The sequence below is a fragment of the Pseudorca crassidens genome, chromosome 2, assembly GCF_039906515.1.
Source record: "Pseudorca crassidens isolate mPseCra1 chromosome 2, mPseCra1.hap1, whole genome shotgun sequence".
In the NCBI taxonomy this organism is placed as follows: domain Eukaryota; kingdom Metazoa; phylum Chordata; class Mammalia; order Artiodactyla; family Delphinidae; genus Pseudorca; species Pseudorca crassidens.
Window position 1 is genome coordinate 1,821,701 of NC_090297.1, and position 18,017 is coordinate 1,839,717.

The 18,017-nt window shown below is 56.4% G+C and overlaps 1 protein-coding gene across 3 annotated transcripts in view; it reads left to right on the forward strand.

Annotated features, from left to right (window-relative positions):
* The window catches only part of PRDM16 (PR/SET domain 16), a 323,046-nt gene that overhangs the window by 152,613 nt on the left and 152,416 nt on the right, over positions 1–18,017 (forward strand). For all 3 annotated transcript variants that reach the window (XM_067717769.1, XM_067717771.1, XM_067717770.1), the window contains exon 3: positions 3,606–3,656. In XM_067717769.1, coding sequence (XP_067573870.1) covers positions 3,606–3,656 — 51 coding nt within the window. The remainder of the gene's footprint in view (positions 1–3,605; positions 3,657–18,017) is intronic.

Below are 18,017 nucleotides of genomic sequence, written 5' to 3' on the forward strand. Positions count from 1 at the left end.
AAAGCCTGTCTTCCTAGGAAGGGAGGATGCACACGTGAGGCCTTGGGCGTTCTTTGCAGGAGCTCAGATGAGCTCGCAACAGGGGCATCCGATGAGCTCTGAGCGGGCGCGCGTTGGGGGCATTTGCGGGCATTTGCGGGCGCTGCCTCGTTGGGCCTGAAACCCTCCTCAGAGGGCAGGTGATGCAGAGTCCAAAGCAGCTGACCACGGGGCTGGGGAGGCGGCCCAGCCTCCGTCTTGACCTGCCTGCTCAGGCTGTGTCCCCCAGTTTCCTGGAGGGCAGCAGACTGAGGCTCAGAGCCAGGTCGGCACGGGAGGGCGTCCTCTATCAAACCCTAACCCCAGCCCTGTCTTCTGGGACAGCCCTGAGCAGTGACCAGCGCAGACGGCCCTGGCCCGGCCCATGGAGGCTTCTTCGAGCGGAGGGGCCTTGGAATCAGCTTGTAGCCACTTCTAGACGCAGACACACCTACCTCTTTGGGTGGAAAAGGCGACTGCAGCAGTGGACAGAAAGGAGCAGGTTAGAGAGAGGCCTGGGCTCCAAGGCCAAGAGGAAGAGGTCGGTAAATGAGAACCTTTGGTGACCCCTTGGACCACAGGCCAGACTTGGGCAGGGGGTGGGGAATTCATTCACTTCTCTCTGGTTTTGGAAGCCGCGAGGTCGGGGCTCTGTCTGGGTTTCCTCCTGTAGGTATGTTTTCAGATCCTTTAATAACAGACTGTTTTGAAGGGAGAGAGCCTTCTGGGATCCGTTTGTGACACCAAGCAAAGAGCCTGGCCCCCTCGGGGGACGCGCCAGAACTCCGGAGCTGTGAGCGTACGGACGTCTGTGTGTGTGTCTCCTCTGGGCTGGCTTTTTGCAGAACAGAGGCTATTTATTTTAAGAGTCAAAAAAGATGCTTTGAGCAACCCCACTTAGCTCCATCCTGGCACCGAGACCCACGAGAGAAGCAAATGCTCCAGGTCAAACCTCACTTTTCTGGCTAAACTGCCGAATCAAAACACACCTAATACTTCTGCCGGTGCGGAGACGGGCTTGAGAGCAGAGACCGCCGCTGCCAGCAGCCGGCCGGCCAGCGGCGCGTGTGCCGAGGGCCCAACGAGCAAAATAAAGAGGTTTTTCAGCAAAGTGGCGGCCTTGGCGGGGAGAAGGCTGGAGCAGAGGCTCCAGGAGGGGCGCATGGGGTGGGTTTGCGCCCGAGGTCGGCAGTGGGCAAAGAGCAGAGGTTACGGCGGGCACACCTACCAAGGAGGGCCGTTACCTCAGGGCGGGCGTGGAGAAGCTGCCGGAACCCACTCCCCGTCAGGAGGACTCTTCTTTCTTTGGAGTCGCCGGCAGAGGGTTAGGCTTCCTCCGGATGGGGGCGTCGGCCAGGTTGGGCTCAAAGGCCCCAGCTCTCTCTGCATCACTGGATTGGGTGGGGCTCCGTTCTGCTCACCTGTGGTCCTGCAGCTCAACTGCCCACACCCCAGGCCTGTCCAGGGGGAGCCGAGGGGCAGGCTCCGAGGGGCACTGGAGAGACCTTCGTCTGCCTGGTCCCACCCGCCCCCGCCCGGTTCTAGGCTGTGCTTGGTGTGTTGTGCTGGCGTCTTGACCTTCAAGGAAGGTGCGGTTTGAACGTCTGCCTCTCTACCCCTAACCAGAGCTTTGCCGCCAGCACAGGCCTGCAGGCCATGGGCAGGTACAGGTCTCCCAAGGGTGGCTTCTCCAGGTGCCCCCAAATCAACGGCGAGCCTGGCCCGTAACCAAGTGCACGGCCCGCATGGGCACGTGATGAGCTGGGCCCGGCTGAGAAGGCCAGCTTGTCACCTTCCTCAGGACCGTCGCCTGGCGGTCAGCACCCTTGCCGGGCTTCGTGACACTCGGGAGGGTCCCTGAGGCCCCTTCTCTGGGAAGAGTCGCAGCAGCAGGGTGATGAGAAGTGGCAGCGCTGGGTCGTGAGGCTCCAGTTCCTCGACGGCGGGCGTTGGGTAGGGGCCTCCTTTGTCCTCCATGAGGGGACGGGGCCCAGGACGGGGAGTCATTCGGACGGTGCGCCCCTCCCGTGGTTCTGTCCCTGGAGGCCGCGCGGCTTAGAAAAATTAATGCACATTTTGTTCTCCCTCTGGTTCAAGCCGCCCCTTCATAAGGGGCCTGTTAGTGACCACAGGACTCGGGGCCAGCGCTCAGACCCCAGTTCTGCGTGATGCTGGCAAAGGCCTCCGGTCCAGGCGCGGGCCCGGGCAGCCTGCGGCCGGAGAGTGGGCCATCTCCCTCCCCGGGGAGCGCGGTCCCTTCCTGGACACCAAGGCTTTCCTGGGATCCAGGCAGTCAGCCTCTCTCTCCTCCTGTCCCGGCGTCGACCGAGCCTCCAGCCAGCCCTCTAGGCTCAGGCTTTGGGAGTGAAAAGCAGACAGACAAGAGGGGAGCTACACAAGCCCGTCTGCTGGCAGAGCTCAGCCCCCAGGTCTCCCCCGGGCCTGTCCAGCCCGGGCCGGCGGGGACAGAGCAACCAGTGACCTGGCGTCTAGCTGGCTCTCCTGAGGAGACCTCTCCGGTGTCTCCGTGTCCTTCTCTTCTGTCTCATTCTCTGTTTTCACTCCTAGTTGCATTCCAAACCACAATTTCAGAATCTATTAAAAGAAACATAAAATCCCCAATTGGTTAGAATTCTCAACATTTAAAAATATGACTTATTGTTATTACAGCTGAGCCTGGGCAAATCCGCCAGCAGTTTGGAACGCAGCATCTCGATCCCCTGACCTGGCCTGCGTGGGCACCAGCGGGCACTCTCTTCCACGCTTGTCATTTGAAAAGGCAATAGTGTCATTTTAAGGGGAGGGGAAATAAACCCCTGGATTTGACCCCATTTCTCTTATTATTTTCCGAATATTAGTTTCCATCTTGCTTTCTATTCTTATGGAAATGACATTACAAATTTATGTACGTGTCTGTGCAGGGTGCTTGCGATCCAGAAGGGAAAATCCTAATGATACAGCTAATTTGTCGGTTTGCTTAGCTTAGAAAGCGCTCTGGGACCCGTCGCTGAAATGCCACCCCTCTGGAGTGGAACTTGGTGGTTAGGAGGAGATGCCAGCCAGGCAAAATGCTCTTCAGGGCCGAGCCAAGGAGAGTTCCGAGCCAAAGCTGTCCAGTGGAAGAAAGACCCAGAACGACGGGCACTTTTCTCTCCTCTCTGTCCCAAGCCTGTGTCCCATGGGCGGGGGGAGGGCTTCCTGGTGCTGCCACCGCCCACTGCTGGGGCAGGAGCTCACCCCAGGAAACAAGGAGGGAGCCTGTTACACATTTCAGGCATCTCGGTGCCCCCGTTGGACCATTCCTACTCATACGTGTGGCGGGCAGTAAGGACCCTCCGTGTGGGTCTGTACCCAGTCACTACGGGACCAGGCTGAACTCCACAGGGCAGCTCCACCCCAACAAATCGCTGTGCAACAAACGGTTGGAATAGAGGATCCCGGTTCTCCTGCCTATCTTGAAGAAGCCACCCGCCTTACCCATGTTATTTCAGAGCACGCTTGCTCTGCTCGCGCGATGTATAACCCACCGTAGCTTGAGGACCGCGTTTTGTTGGAAACTAACAACCCCTTTCCAAATTGTTTTGCAGCAAATGCTGACGGACGCAGAGGTGTCGTCCCAGGAGGGCTGCATTCAAAAGGTAGGAGAGCTGGTCTGCGCCGTCTCCCCTCCCGCCCAGTGTCCACCCGAGTACGAGGTTATCTGCGGTCCGGCGTGTGTGCAGAACGCTGATTCCCGAGGGATTAGGACGGACGCTTGTTCTCACTGTGTTGCAGTAGGGGCTCACTTCACGGAACCATCCTAGTTCCGGAGAACCGAGGCAAGCCCCGAACCTGTGGGAATGCTTCAGGCCAGGCTGACGTGTGGAAATTAAATAAATGCAGGTTGTGTTTATTTAACTATCTCCACTGGATACTCACGTGAAAAGAATAGAGAGAGAAAAAACACACAATCGGCTGCAGATTCAGCAAAGCCGCTTGCAGTCCTCAGCCTCCAAAGAGGGCTCGGGCACGGCATTGAATAAGCAAACCACCAAGCGAAGGAAAGCGCCAACGTGCGCATCGTCCCCTGGTGATGGGTAACAGCCGGTTGACAAACCTTAGTTCCAAAAGGTTCAGAGAGTGAACTGGGCCCAGAAAAATACACACGCTCCCAGAGGAAAGCAGACGTCCACAGGCAGGCACGTTCCTGCCTGTGCAGGCTGCACGTTAGACAGACGGCAGAGGGATGGGATGCAGAAATCACCCCCAAAACCCAGACGCCGTTCGTCGGGTGTTCAACGTCCATAGAATTCGGGCCATCCATACACACGCACATGCATTACACACAGAGACACACGTGCACACACATACACCCAAATGCACACACACCAACACACACCAACACACACACACAGTAGCTGATGCGGTATTTGAGTTTTCCAGTAGGATTACTGTAGCCTTCTCTCTCCTGGCGTCTTGGCTTCAAAGTACCACCCAGACAAAGCAGAGAGTCCAACTCCTCCTGGTACCCCGACCACGTCAGGAAGCACAGCATGGGCGGCTGGGGCGATGAGTCAGCCAGGGGCTACCCAGCTCCTATCAAGGGCTGTTTTCTTAATGTCAGAATCACGGAGCTGTGCTCACGGGGTGCTGTCCCCTCTTCTGGGAGGGTCCAACACCACCGCTTGAGCGTGCATTCCCGTCATCATGAAAATTCCTTTTTGGGTCTGGAAGTGAAAAGAAAGCAATTTGCTGGTTCTGCCAAACTTTGTAACTTTCTCCCTGTGTCTGGCTGGCTGGTTAGAGCCGAGGCCTCGGGGGAGCCGCCGTCTGGGGGGCCGATCTGTGAGGGATGGGGGCCTGCCCTTCTCACCAGGGTCAACCCCGGAGACGTTGATTTTGGAGAAAACTGTGCAATGGGGGACGTTGTCTGACCCTGTGGTGACCTCGGGAAGGGGTGACCTCTGGCAGCGGTGACCTTCTGGCCTCGTTTGTCTCCATAGCCGTGGTCTGTGTCTGGCCCCGGGGGGACCCTTTTGTCTGAGCAGAGCTGGGACAAGGTGTCCTCTCCCTGTCCCGCTGCCCGGGGGCCTGAGGCCTCTCTTCCTTGAAGCGCATCAGCAACCCTTCCCCCTTCCTGCCTCTGGGAATGAACTCGTATTTTCTTAAAGGATAAGGTGGCGAGAGCAGCTGAAGCAGCGTTCCCACATGTCAGAGAATTGTGGTATTTCCACTTCCCACGAGCAGGGACTGCAGTCAGCGCGTCTCTTCACTTCTAGAGAGAACGTGGAACAGTCGTCTTTTCCACAGAGAAGCGGCTGACGGGCTGACACCCACCAGGCCGGAGGTTAGAGGTGGGACGGCCTGGGGTCAAGGTTCAAAGCGGAAGGTCGAAAGGTCGGGTCTAATGTTAAGGTCGTGAGGAGGAGAGGATGCCTTTGAACTGGCACATCCTCCGTTCCCTGAGGCAGGGCCATCTCCCGATTGGCCTTGCCTTTCACAAATGGCAGGGCCGTCAGGCCTTGGCTACCGTGATCCAGACGTCCTTCCAAGAGCTACTCACGGGGTGGGTGCAGGTGCCGTCTGACCAGGGACCCAGGTCACATTGGTAGATGATCGAAAACTAAGCCTGGTGTCTGGAGCCATCTGGTCACTTCCCAGGGAGGGAGGGAGGGGCTGAGAGAGACTCGGGTGCAAAGGCAGCTGGGGTCCCGCTGCGGGGCCGGAGTTCTGTCATCACAGCGTTCCCTTGACCTTCTTCCCAATAGAAGGTGCAGGTTGCCAGCAGGTGTGTCACTTACAGCTGTGGAGACACATATATGCTTATTACGTAAGAGGACCGCACGCGTCTCAGTGCGCTTTGTAAGGACTAATTTAGCGAATTCCTTGGTAATGGGACGTAGACCCCATTTACCAGTCCTGTGGTTTAGGATTTTCACGTCTGGCTGAACGGGGCTCTCCCCCTCCAAAGACACACACGTCTGGGGGCCGTAAGAGACACTGGGGCCGCGCTGGAGGCTGTGCAGCCTTGGGTTGGTCAGCTGACACCTCTGAGCATCACTTATTCCATCTTTAGGATTAACTGAATCACACTTCCTGCTCTTTATTGGCGTGCGTTGCTGAAATGTAACTAAGGCTAATTAATTCAATCAGTGGCTTGACACAAGAGATGCAGAAACAGGGATGTTTTGTAGGAAGCGGTGGTTATAAATTCTCAGTATTAAAGAGCCAGGTTGATGAATTGTCTGTGGAATCCACCTGTCAAGAGTTTACAGGGGGGCTTCCCTGGTGGCGCAGCGGTTGAGAGTCCTCCTGCCAAGGCAGGGGACACGGGTTTGTGCCCCGGTCCGGGAAGATCCCACATGCCGCGGAGCGGCTGGGCCCGTGAGCCATGGCCGCTGAGCCTGCGCATCCGGAGTCTGTGCTCCACAACGGGAGAGGCCACAGCAGTGAGAGGCCCGTGTATCGCAAAAAAAAAAAAAAAAAAAAAAAAAAAAAACAGTTTACGGGGGACAGAATCCAGGCCCAGCGAGGCTAGCGGACCCTACTTCTGCAGTGGAGGCGGGATTCGAACCCAGGGTCTATGGCTCAGGGCCGGGCTCGCGTTGGAGTGACAGCGACCGCAGCCTGTGAGCCTGCACCGGGCTTGGCCCCGCCCCTGAGAACCCTCCATCCCCCTCCCCCCAACTCTCCTGTGCCCCTCCTTCCGGTCCCCTCCATCCCCACCCCTGGTGGTCTCCCACCTCCCTCTGGCCTCCTACGTCCCTCTGTCCCCCAGTCTCCCCTGGGTCCCCGTGCAGTGCCACGCATCCGTCTTCATCCCTCCCACCCCCTCCTCCACCCTCCCACCCTCCCCACCTCACCCCCCCACCCCTTCCCCCATCTCTGCATTCCTGCATCCTCCTGCCGGAGCCCCATCTCCACTGCACAGTGCAGCCCAGAGCTTTCATGCTCCGTGCTGGTGCCCTGGCCGCCCCTCACTAGCCCAGGTGTGCACTTGGGCTGCACACGCACTTCCCCCCAGAAGTCACTTTGGCTGCAGGTCGGGCTGGTCGCCTTTTCTAGCCTCTGGCCGGGACCTCTGGGACTGCTGCTGCTGCTGACTCTCTTTAGTCTCTGTTTACTTAGAGGGAAAGCCCGGGGCTCCTGGAGAGCAAACATCTGCAGGAGATAATCTAGCGAGTTGTCCATCCATCACTCAGGTCGCCTGGCTCCCTGGAGAGCCCGCCAGAGCCCGTAATAAAAAGGCCGGGCAAAGAGGCTTTGGGGACGAATAAAGAGCGGTGTTAAGGGCCCGCTGAAAATGGATGGAAGACATTATTAAGACTCAATGGCCGTCTTATCAAAATCCAATAGGATAGACATTTGGCAAAAGGCTTAAATTTATTCTTTGACTTTCTGGAGGGCTTGATTTTATCCGTTAACAAGAGTGTGGTCCACCCGGGGAGATGGTATCAGCTGGAAGAATTTTGATTCAATCTCTCTGGTGATATGAAAGGGGGAAGAACCAGGCCCCCAACAGCCATCCCATTGTCTCGCTTTATCTTGTTTTCTTTGACCGTCTTGAAAAGGAAGGACATGTTAATACAGTACAACCAGGAGAAAATGAAGAGGGAAGTGACCTTTTTCTTTTTTCTTTTCTCCCCCCACTTCTCTGCCCACGCGGCCTCCGCCCCTCCAAAATAAATAAATGAATCAAGAATTCGCATCAGTGGGGCTGGGACCAGACTGGGACAGGTGCGTCTTCGGAAGCATCCCAGATTGTGGCCACCCCAGCCAGCGCTCCGGGCCAAGGGCGGGGAGCCCGAGGCTTTGAAGGAGAGTCAAAAATAAGCTGAGCTAATAAAGCCCTACTGCTGGCGAGGGACCATGATAGGTCCATAAATCTCTCTCTGCTATTCCGTACAAAATGCTACAGGTCATAAAAGTCATCCGATAGCCCAACCTGGCACTGTCCAAATAGGGTGATTGATTGATAATTATGATAATTCGTGAAATGATTATTTGGATGTGAGAACCTCGGCCTGTCCCACTGGGCTGTTATACGTGCGTGTTTTATATAGCCTGGCCAGGGCGAAATGCCTCTGGTAATGGGCGCCCCAGGACTCCCGGCTCCTTCCCCAGGGACCTGAAGGCTAATAAAGGATGACCGGGAGCCAGGAAACCCGGGAAGGTGGGAGTGGAGATGGACAGGCAGCTGCTAAGTGTCTTCTGTGCAGCAATTAGCTGAGAAGCTCACACACCCCAGGTCTCCGGGAGGCTGCGACCAGGCTGTGCCTCGGGGGTTTCGGGCCAGGCATCTGCGATCAGTGTCGCTTCGTGTGGTTTATTTCCTTTGCGTTGTTTTTCCCCTGGAGGAAGCAGAGGTATTTTCCAGGCGGCTGGAGGGTGAGGAAGGCTGGTGGGGAAGGAAAGATTGTGACTGGAACAAGAGATGGGGAGGGCTTCCCTGATGGTGCAGTGGTTGAGAGTCCGCCTGCCGATGCAGGGGACACGGGTTTGTGCCCCGGTCCGGGAGGATCCCACATGCCGCGGAGCTGCTGGGCCTGTGAGCCATGGCCGCTGAGCCTGCGCGTCCGGAGCCTGTGCTCCGCAATGGCAGAGGCCACAACAGTGAGAGGCCCGCGTACCACAAAAAAAAAAAAAAAAAAGAGATGGGGAGACGCTCCAGCCCCGAGACCCCAGGACTAGGGCCAGTGAGCACGCGTCGCGGTCGGCCGGTCTCACTGGGACCAGAACAAGGTTGATTGTCCCTGTTATGCTTTGCCTGTGCCGGCGAGGTTAGTTTTAGAAATCCTTTTCTTTTCCTCTTTACCCCCCAGCCAGCAACGCTCAGGAGCCACCCAGGTGCTATAATTCAATTGCAGTTTACCTACAACGCGCTTGATTCCTGAAAAAAATCACAGCAGAGTCCCAAGCCCTAAGAGGCCCGGGCTCACAATTAATAATTTGCATGTGGGATCGGTTATGTCTTTATGAAATCAAAGTGTGCTTAGCTGCCACGGAGACAGCTCCAAGTTGATTTTGATAATCTCGGGCTGGATAGACTTGCTTCGTTCCGGTAAGCCCCGGACAAAGGCTGGACAGTGGCTGAAAGCCCTGCGGAGACGTGCTTCCCTTTCCTTTGTTCGGGGTTGCTGATAAAAGAACCAGGAGTCCATTAATTCAGTGAATGAACATATAGTAAAGTCAGTCCCCTCTTGAGAACAATAATGTTGAGGTCAGCTTCGGTTGCCATGGAAACTAAGTACTCCTAAGAAGTTTGCATCCTTGATTTTGCTGAATCAAAGGCTGCCGGGTGGAGAAGTGTAATGGGGCCAAGACGCAGAAAGTCGGAAAGCCCCGCCTCCGCCGGTCCCCTTCCCGCAGCAGCTCTGGGCTGGTGGCCTTGGGGACCCTCAGCTGCTGGGGACCAGCCCCGCGTCTAGCTCTTGCCCCTCCCCCTGCCCCTCCCAGAGGCCTCATTTTTTCACAACTGTAGACGCTTATCTGAAGAGGCCCTTAGGCGTGACCCTGGTGGCTGGGGTGCCGCAGAAACTCCAGCCTGAGGGAGGGGCCGCGGCCTGGAAGCCCTGGCCGCCTCCACATCAGCCGTCCCGGGTGGACTCTGCCCTCTCGCCACCTCGCAGCACCTGAACTTGCCCTCTGGGGGGCCGTGGCGCTGTGGCCCCCTCCCAGGCAGATAAGGGTGATTAATGGGCCAACAGCAGTAGGGTGTGGCGGGCGAGTCGCAGGCAGCCCCAGGCTGGATTTGCATTTTATCCCCCCAGCAACTGAGCTGAGTTCACCACCCCCAGCCCAACCTAAGGGCCCCTGAAGTCAGCCTAAACCATCAGATTAAGCTGGGGAGAGATGCAGGTAATTAATTTCCTCCGCAGTAATTTATTACCTGCTGCAGACCTGCGTGTCTGAGGAGGGCCTCGTCTTAGCTGGACGGGGTGGGGCAGGGGCTCAGAGCAGGCAGAGGGGGCACGTTGTTCAGACGGACCCACCCAACCCTGAGAACCTCTCCTGGGGGGTGGGAGAAATAAGAGGTGAATTTTCCCTCAGTTTTTGCTGCTGAGAAAGCAATGAGCTGGGTTTTCTTTCTCATACTGAAGCATCCCTCGTGAAACCTTCTGAAAGGCTTCTGGACTGCAGCTTGGGGTGGGGGTCCTGCAGGAGGGAGGTGGGTGTGAGGGGGTCAGAGCCCGGCCAGCGGGACCCCCCTCCTTGGGGTCCAGCAGCAGCTCCTGGCAGGGCACATGGGGAGCAGGTGACATCTCTGTGGTCAGGCCCTTCCCCCACCCTGCTGACCCTTTCTGCCCAAACCTCAAGCGAGAGCAGACAAAACATCGCTGATTTCAAAGGACAGATTCAGAACTTGAAAACGTACATTACCCGGAAAGTAGACAAAGGACCCTTTCCTTCTCACTGGAGGCCCGGGTCGGGAGGCCATGCTGGGTCCGTCGCCTCCGCCCTGCCCACCCCTGGTGCTCTGAACCTGGCTCTGCCCTGGGTGGTGTGGCTCTAGGCCCTGAACTTGAACTTCTGCATTTCTGTTTCCTCCCCTGCGAACGGGGAAATGATGATCCAGAGCCCTGCACGGCCTGGGCAGCAGGAGGACAGTGATAAATCGGGCACAGCTCTGGTCGCCAGGCCAGCTGGATGGACCTTGGGGCCTGTGGCCACTGTTACTGTTATTGTTACTGGTGTGGGACAAGGGGGCCCACGTGGCCCTGGGTGGCCCTGGCCAGGGGACCAGCGGGCCGGGCCCTACACCACCTGCAGCGGGTCAGAGGTTACAGGCGTCGTGCCTGCCTCGCTCTCCTGGAAACCGCAGCAGCACCTTGGGGTGTCCAGGCGGCCCTCGCGGGACGGCGCTGGGGAAGGTGGCGGGGAGAGGCGGCCTCCGCCGGCAGCAGGTGATGAAGAGGATTTACTGTCTCCATTACCAGCTTTCTAGGAGCCAGATGGCGTCAATAAACTCTGTCACCTTCGGGTGGGGGCAATGGTGAGTTAATTAAATTGTGCCGCACTATTAAGAGAGAAAAATATATCAGCTTGAGGCCTCCTCAGCGCCTTCCGCTTTGAAAGTAGACACGAGCTTCCTCGGCAGGCATTGCTGGCTCGTGGGCGCGTCCTCCGCCTGCGGCACAGGGAAAGCCACACGGCTCACCTTTGCTCCACAAAACCTGCCGTCGGGTCATCAGTGCGATTATTATCGTTCTGAGTGTAAGGCTGACTTCTGGTTTTACACACACACGGTGTCAAGGTGGCCCATCCCTCTCCAGGGTAAAAGGCGGCGGCGGGCGGGTGCTGTGGGCCCTCAGGGCCCCTCCCGCGGCCGGTCAGTTTGAGCTGTGTGTCACTTCTCTCTCAGGGTGCAGGCGGGACATCCAGGCCTCCGGAGAGAGCCGGCTTCCTGAGGTCCCCTCGTGCCTCTGATGGCCACCCGTGAAGGTCTAGGGGGACCATGGGCACGTGGTCTCCAGGCAGGGCCCTGGGTGGCCCCCAGTCCCGAGAGTGGGGAACAGAACCTTCCACTGCTTCTCTCGGCCCAGGCCTGAGCTAGAGCGGGGAGGGCCTCATCCTCCTGGCGTCTGGGGGTCTCCGAGGCCGGCCTGGCAGGTGGAACCTCTTGGGGAAGGCTGTGTCCTCCCCAGCCCGCCTGAGAAGCTGCCTGCTGTCCCGACAGGCACCTGCCCCGGGCTCGGGGCCGCGGAAGGTCCACCCGCCTCTCAGCTCACCTCTGCTCATGACTTCTCTGAGATGGGAGGTGGCTCCCTGCATGTGTGTACAACAGGTGTGTGAGGCACAGATGGGTGCGTGGGGGTAGGGTCCCGTGGGGCCTGTCAGAGCCTGGCCCTGAGCCCCCAGCCTCTGCCCCAGCTCCCAAGGCAGCTTCTGGGGTCATGTCGCTGCAGGCTGACTGTGCCTTGTGTCGATGCATGGGAGGCAGGGGGAGCGGGTGTTGGGGAGGAAGGACAGCAGATGGGTGGGTGGGATTGTGGGGAAGTGGAATTGGGCCTCTCTTGCCCCCAACGAGGCTGTCCCCTCCTGAACACAAGCCCTGGGAGCCGGGCGCTGCTGCTGTTCTTACCGCCGTCGTGGTCAGTGTTGTCATTACAGAAAGCCTGCCAGGCTCTATATACACATCGGCTCATTTACCCCCATCACCCCCAGGCACTATTATTCCCACTTTACTGCATAGAAAATTAAGGAACAGACGGTTTGTCAGTTGCCTAAGGCCACACGATTCAGTGGGGAGGCCAGGGCTTTTCCAGGGCCAGCCACAAGACTCCAAGGCAAGTGTTCCTAAGTCTCATGTTGTACTGTGTGTTGCCCTCCAGACCCTTCAAGAATTGGGGTATATATGATTGAACAATAAATACGATTGAACTCAGAGAAAAGCAAGAGGGGGTTGGGCTGGAGTAATTGAAGTTGGTGTAATAGCAGTCAGCTATTACACAATGGCGCTGTGTAACAAACCACCCCAAACCCTTAACACTTAAAACAACACTTATTGACCTTCACCTGTCTGCAAGTTGGCTGATCTAGTCTGGGCTCGGCTGGGCTTGGTTCCAAACTGATGGTTGGGTCCAGTTTCTTCCTTATCCAGCACGGTACATGGGCAGTGTTGTTCTGGTGGTGACGGCAGGAGAGGAGGGGGAGGTGACGCACATAATCATCATTGCCCTTAGGCCACAGAAAGACATGGAGGAACTTTAAATACGTATTATTAAGTGAAAGAAGCCAGTCTGAAAAGGCTACACTTTCTATGATTCCAACTCTATGAAATTCTGGAAAAGGCAAAACTATGGAGACAGTAAAAAGATCGTGGTTGCCTGGGGTTGGGGCGTGGTGGTGAATGTGGGAGCACAGAGGATTTTTAGGGCAGAGAAACTACCCTGTAAGATACTGTACTGGTGGGTACATGTTATCATATATTTATCCAGACCTGTGAATACACAACACCAAGAGTGAACCCTAGTGTCAGTCAGGGGCTTTAAAGACGATGTGTCACTATTGGCTCATCAACTGTAACAAGCGGCCACACTAATACAAGATGATAATAACGGGGGAAGCTGTTGGCGGGGGAGACGGCGGGGGGGTACATGGGACTCTCTATACTTTCCACTCATTTTCCTATAAACCCAAAACTGCTCTAAAAAATGAGGGCTGTTACTTCTTTAAAAAAAGGATTTTCAGAAAGTGGCATATTATACACACACACACATCTTTCATAAAATATATGCTCACGTTTAAGGACATACGTAATATGAAAAGGCTGGAAGGTAATATACAAAAATACTGTCATTCTTTGCGGTGATATAATGGGTGATTTTTTAAAATTAATATCTATATGGGGTATTTCAGTTATTAAATATGTTAAGTCGCATAAAGTGCTTATACAGTTCCTGTCCCATAGCAACACTGTAAGTGGCGAAGGACTTACCACTGAGGTGACCATGGTCAGTCCGCAGGGAGCACTCCCATTAGTTAGATTATAAACTCCTGGTAGTCCAGGGTTCCCCCCCGGGCCTTCGTGTGGGCTCCCTCAGTGCTGTTCAGCCACGTGTCTGACTGTGCCTTCTGGGACCGAGGTAGGATGGACCTTCTGCCTGCCCTGTGGTTGGATGAGCTGTCAGGCCAATGGCTGTGAGAGATGCAGGTCACTTCTAGCTCAGTGGCCAGTGGCTAGCATGATACCTTCCAGCGCTCTGTGCCCTCGGAAACTGTAGCCAGAAAGATAGATCCTGAGGTGATTAAGCAGAGCCATGTGAATTCGCCAGACATGCAGCAGAAAGGCAGCTTTTGCCAGGCCTCTGAGTTTTGGAGACTGTTTGTTATTGGGGCATAACCTCACTCACCCTGACTGATTCGTTTAGGGAATTCCTGGTGCTTTTCTCATTCTGCATCATCTCAAAACCCCCTTCATTCATTCACTCACTCACTCACCCCTTCAACAAATACTTACCAAGCACCTACTGTGTGCAGGACGCTGTCCCAGGTGCTGCAGACACCAGGCCGAGTTCCACCAGGTCTCTGCCCTCACGGCTCACGTTCTGAGACCCATCACCTGCGCAGATGGTTTGCCACAGCCTTTGTTCTCGGCGCCCCTGGTCCCCTGGTGATGCCCAGCTGCAATGTCCCAGGTCAGACACTCCTCCTAGTGGTGGGCAAGCTTCCAAGAGCTCCTTGTGCTGTCTGCTCTGTGCATTTTGGGTAGAAATGCCCCCATCTTGTCACATGGCCTTGGCCCTATCCCTGTAGGTTGGCGCTTCTAAGCAGTCATATTTCTGGGCAATTCTCCTTTGTGTTCTCTCGTATAGAAAGGGGAGAATTGTGAGGATAACAAATTGATGCACGCCAGAAGGAGCGGGACTCCTAATCTAACAGATTGGCGTGAGGGTATCATTTTCTCACTTAATCTTTCCTTCTTTGAATGATCGCTCCTTCAGCACTGGCTCTCCGTTTGCTTACGGGATGCATCATCTCCATCTGACGCCACTCCCATCAGCCGGGGCTGTGCTGGCGAACGGTTTCTTCTTACCCAGTTAGCAAGATGTTTCTCCAGTATAGTGTTGATAAATTAAGTCATAAAAAGCAAGACTTATTATTTTCTGTTGGAACCTTGCCTCTGTTATTCCTGAGCAATGGCCAAGATTCAGAGTATTAGCGACAGAAATGTGTGTGTTGCCGGGGATGGAAAATTATCGCATAAAAAGAGTCTGACGTGCTGTTCATCATAGATCAGCTGAGAGTAAGGAGAGGTATTCAAAGACAAAAATAAATAATAAAAATCTGCTTCTCCAGACTCGCGCTGGGTGCCAAGGGGACGGGCCAGGCTTGCGGGTCTCAGTGTCACCGAGGATGTCCCGTGTGCCGCGGCCAGGCCAGCGCTTGCTTCTTGCCACTCAAACCCGAGGCTCTGGGTTACCAAGGCCCCGAAAGGGCAGATAATTATCGGAAGGGAATCTGAAGCATGGGCACCCTGGAGAGCTACAAAAATAAAATGAGGAGGAGGAATTTTGAATAGATTTCCTCCCTTTGTATTTCTGTTTTGGGCGAGAAATGTAGAGGTACAATAAAAGGGAACTGGCAAGGTAGAGGAAAACTTCAAATTAGCCCTCAGAAAGGTCTGGACCAGTGGGCACACTGGGGGCCGGTGGACATCTTCGTCCCGTGTCGCCCACGTGCAGCCCCTGAGAGGTAGAACCGGCCCCAGGGGAGGGCTGTCTCTTGTGAAGCTCACCCAGGAGGAGGGTCTGGGTGGGTGCTGACCGGCAGATCCCAGGACAGGGCTTAATGCCAGGTTCTCAGCAGGCGAGGCACAGCGACTGTGTCTCCTGTGAGCAAAGTCAGGCCACGTTGGAGCCAGGACCCGGGGAGACAGAGGCCACATCTGCGTGCTTACTGCAGCGTCCCTGAACCTGGCAGAGGTGACGAGCTCCGGTCACATCTGCAGAGTGCGGGGCCCTCGTGGCAACCCTGTGAGGCAGCTGCTCGTCTTCCTGGGGTTCAGACAGGCAAATCCCCCCCAAAGGCCACGCAGACAGTAGGCGGCACACTTGCTCCCACTGAAAGCCCGGGGGGACCCAGCGAGGCATCGTGCAGGACGGCCCGCCGCTCACCCTCTGGGCCGTCCCTGGTGTCTGATAGGAAAGCGTGGGTCTCCGGAGCCAGGCACCAAGGGCAGGTCCTCGCCTGGGCCAGCTCCCGCTGCCTCTCCTGGGTGGGTTCACCGGTCACTGTGCTGCCGCGTCCTGTCTTCCTTCCTCTTAGCACAGCAGGTGCTACGCGTGTGTCCCTCACCCCAGCTTCCTTATTAAACACCCGTGATTCTCCTTTCATAATCACCTTTTGACCCCAAAGTGTCACTGTAATACTCCTCAAAGCCCTCACCCCTCTCTGGGCCCATGGTTTCCCAACACGACAATCATTTGCCTCCAGGACGCAGTAGGAGGGGAGCTTTGTGTCTCCTGGCCCCCTTTCTGCATCCTTACACTCGGGGGTCGGGGTACAGCCTTTGCCTTGGGAGCCCAATTGAGTGCCCTGTGCTGCCACGGGGAGCGCTTCCTGAACTGCCCCGATTCCTGTGCTTCTGTGCCCCCAAACACAGCTTCAGAGGCAGTGGGGACCTTGCTCAGCCTGGCCCGAGTTGCAGCCCACACGAAGGGCTGTCCACAGCACTTTCTGGGGCCCGGGGGGATTTGGTGGTGGCAAGAACCTCTTGGAAGGCAAAAGACTGTCAGAGGACTTCGTTATCTTCTCAGGACCTCAATTTCCTCTCCTGTAAAATGGGGATGATCATAGTTCCTGCTCCAAAGTTGTGTTTAGCGATTACATGAGTTACTGTGTGCAAAGCACACTTAAAGCAGCACGTGGCACAAGTGTAGGGCTCAGAGTGAGACCGAGGAGATGGTGATGACGATGATGGAGAGGGTGGTGACCGGTGATGGAGATGTTGGTGATGATGATGGTGGTGATGTTGATAGTGATGAACCTTGAGGTCCCACCAGACACCATCGTTCCACGAGGGAACCAAAGAGCCAGGAGAAGATGTCCACAAAGGGAACCAGACCACAGGACTTCCTGTACTGGCTCCACCATCATGGGCGTGACCTGGGACAAGTCACTTAACCTCTCGGGGCCTTGGTTTCCGACCTGGCAACTCAGGGCAGACATTCTGTGCCCAGCTCCAGTGCCTGGTCTGGGAGAACCCTGGAGATAAGGCTCGGAGCAGCGTGGTGGCTAGTCCCTCGCAAACAGGAGGCAGCCCTGGAAGAAAAAAACAACAGGAAGCGACGGAAAGAAAACTCGTAAATGCCCCTCACACTCTGGCCCTCCGAGGTGACCTCTCACCCAGAGAAGAAGGCCTTGGGGAGTTAATAAGAAATACAGGACTTCCTGTGAGATAGCAAGTGAATTGTGAGCTGCGAATTACTTTCTTCCTTTGAAAAATGATGTAGTCGGGTCAAAATATTTTTGCGTCTCAAACACTTGAGTTCCTTTGTCCTCGGGGCTGACATGACTCGGTTTCCATGCAGCTTCACAATGTGTGGAAACATCTTTTAACTGCCAGACGGCCCTTCTGATAAGCCGCCAATTCATAATGTGCCTTTGGAAAGCGGACGGGTGAGAAAGCAGAGGCCTTTGGAAAGACTATTTACACAGCAGCGAAAGGCCCTCTCCCGCCCTCTGGTAAACAGGGCCCGGAGCACCGGGTGTTGAGTGCCTGCTGGGCGGGGACGGGGCACAGGACAGTGCCCGCCCACCCACACTCTGCGCCCAGCCGGGCCCTCGGGGCTGGGGGGGACCTGCCCGGGGCCGTCCTGGAGCCAGATTCCCAGGTGACCTGCCCGCCTCTGCGGGTGACAGACACACTGAGGCTGGAGCTGTGCCGGTCTGGCTGGCCTGGTGGTCGAGGCAGAGTCCGGGAGAGCTGGCGTTGCCTTCACAGCCCCCCTGGCCCCAACTCAGAAGTGTCCCCGTGGCGCGGGTTTGCTCAGCTGACGGTGGGCCTGGGCGGCGGCCTGCTTGGCTTCTTGGTCAAAGGGAGCGTGTCATGCTGCCGTTCTGGGCCACAAGGCGGCAGGATGGCAAGGGACAGCGCTGTCCGCCCCTCTGTCCCCTTTCCTTCCCAAGCCACCCACCGTGCTGCCCAGAGCTGAACCAAAGGCTCTGTGCGGGTTGTTTTCCGGGAAAGAGAGAACTAAGTGAGCTCGGGCACCTGCTGCAGAAGGCTGGCTGTGGGACCAGCACTCGAGATCAGCTAGAACCCGTTCTGCAGACGAGGAAACGAGGCCCAGAGAGGGTCAGTAACCTGTGCAGTGTCACACAGCTGAGAGGTTAGAGCCAGGGTCTGAGCTCAGGTCATCTGGCTCTGTGCTCTTAGCAGTGCGATGTGCCCCTCCTTGACAGACAAGGGTCTGTGTGCATGGCCCACCTGGGGCGGGGGTGGGGCAGTCCCTGGACCCTGAAGACCCAGGACTCCCTCTGTCAGCACTTGGGAACCCAGGGTAGGGGTTCAGCAC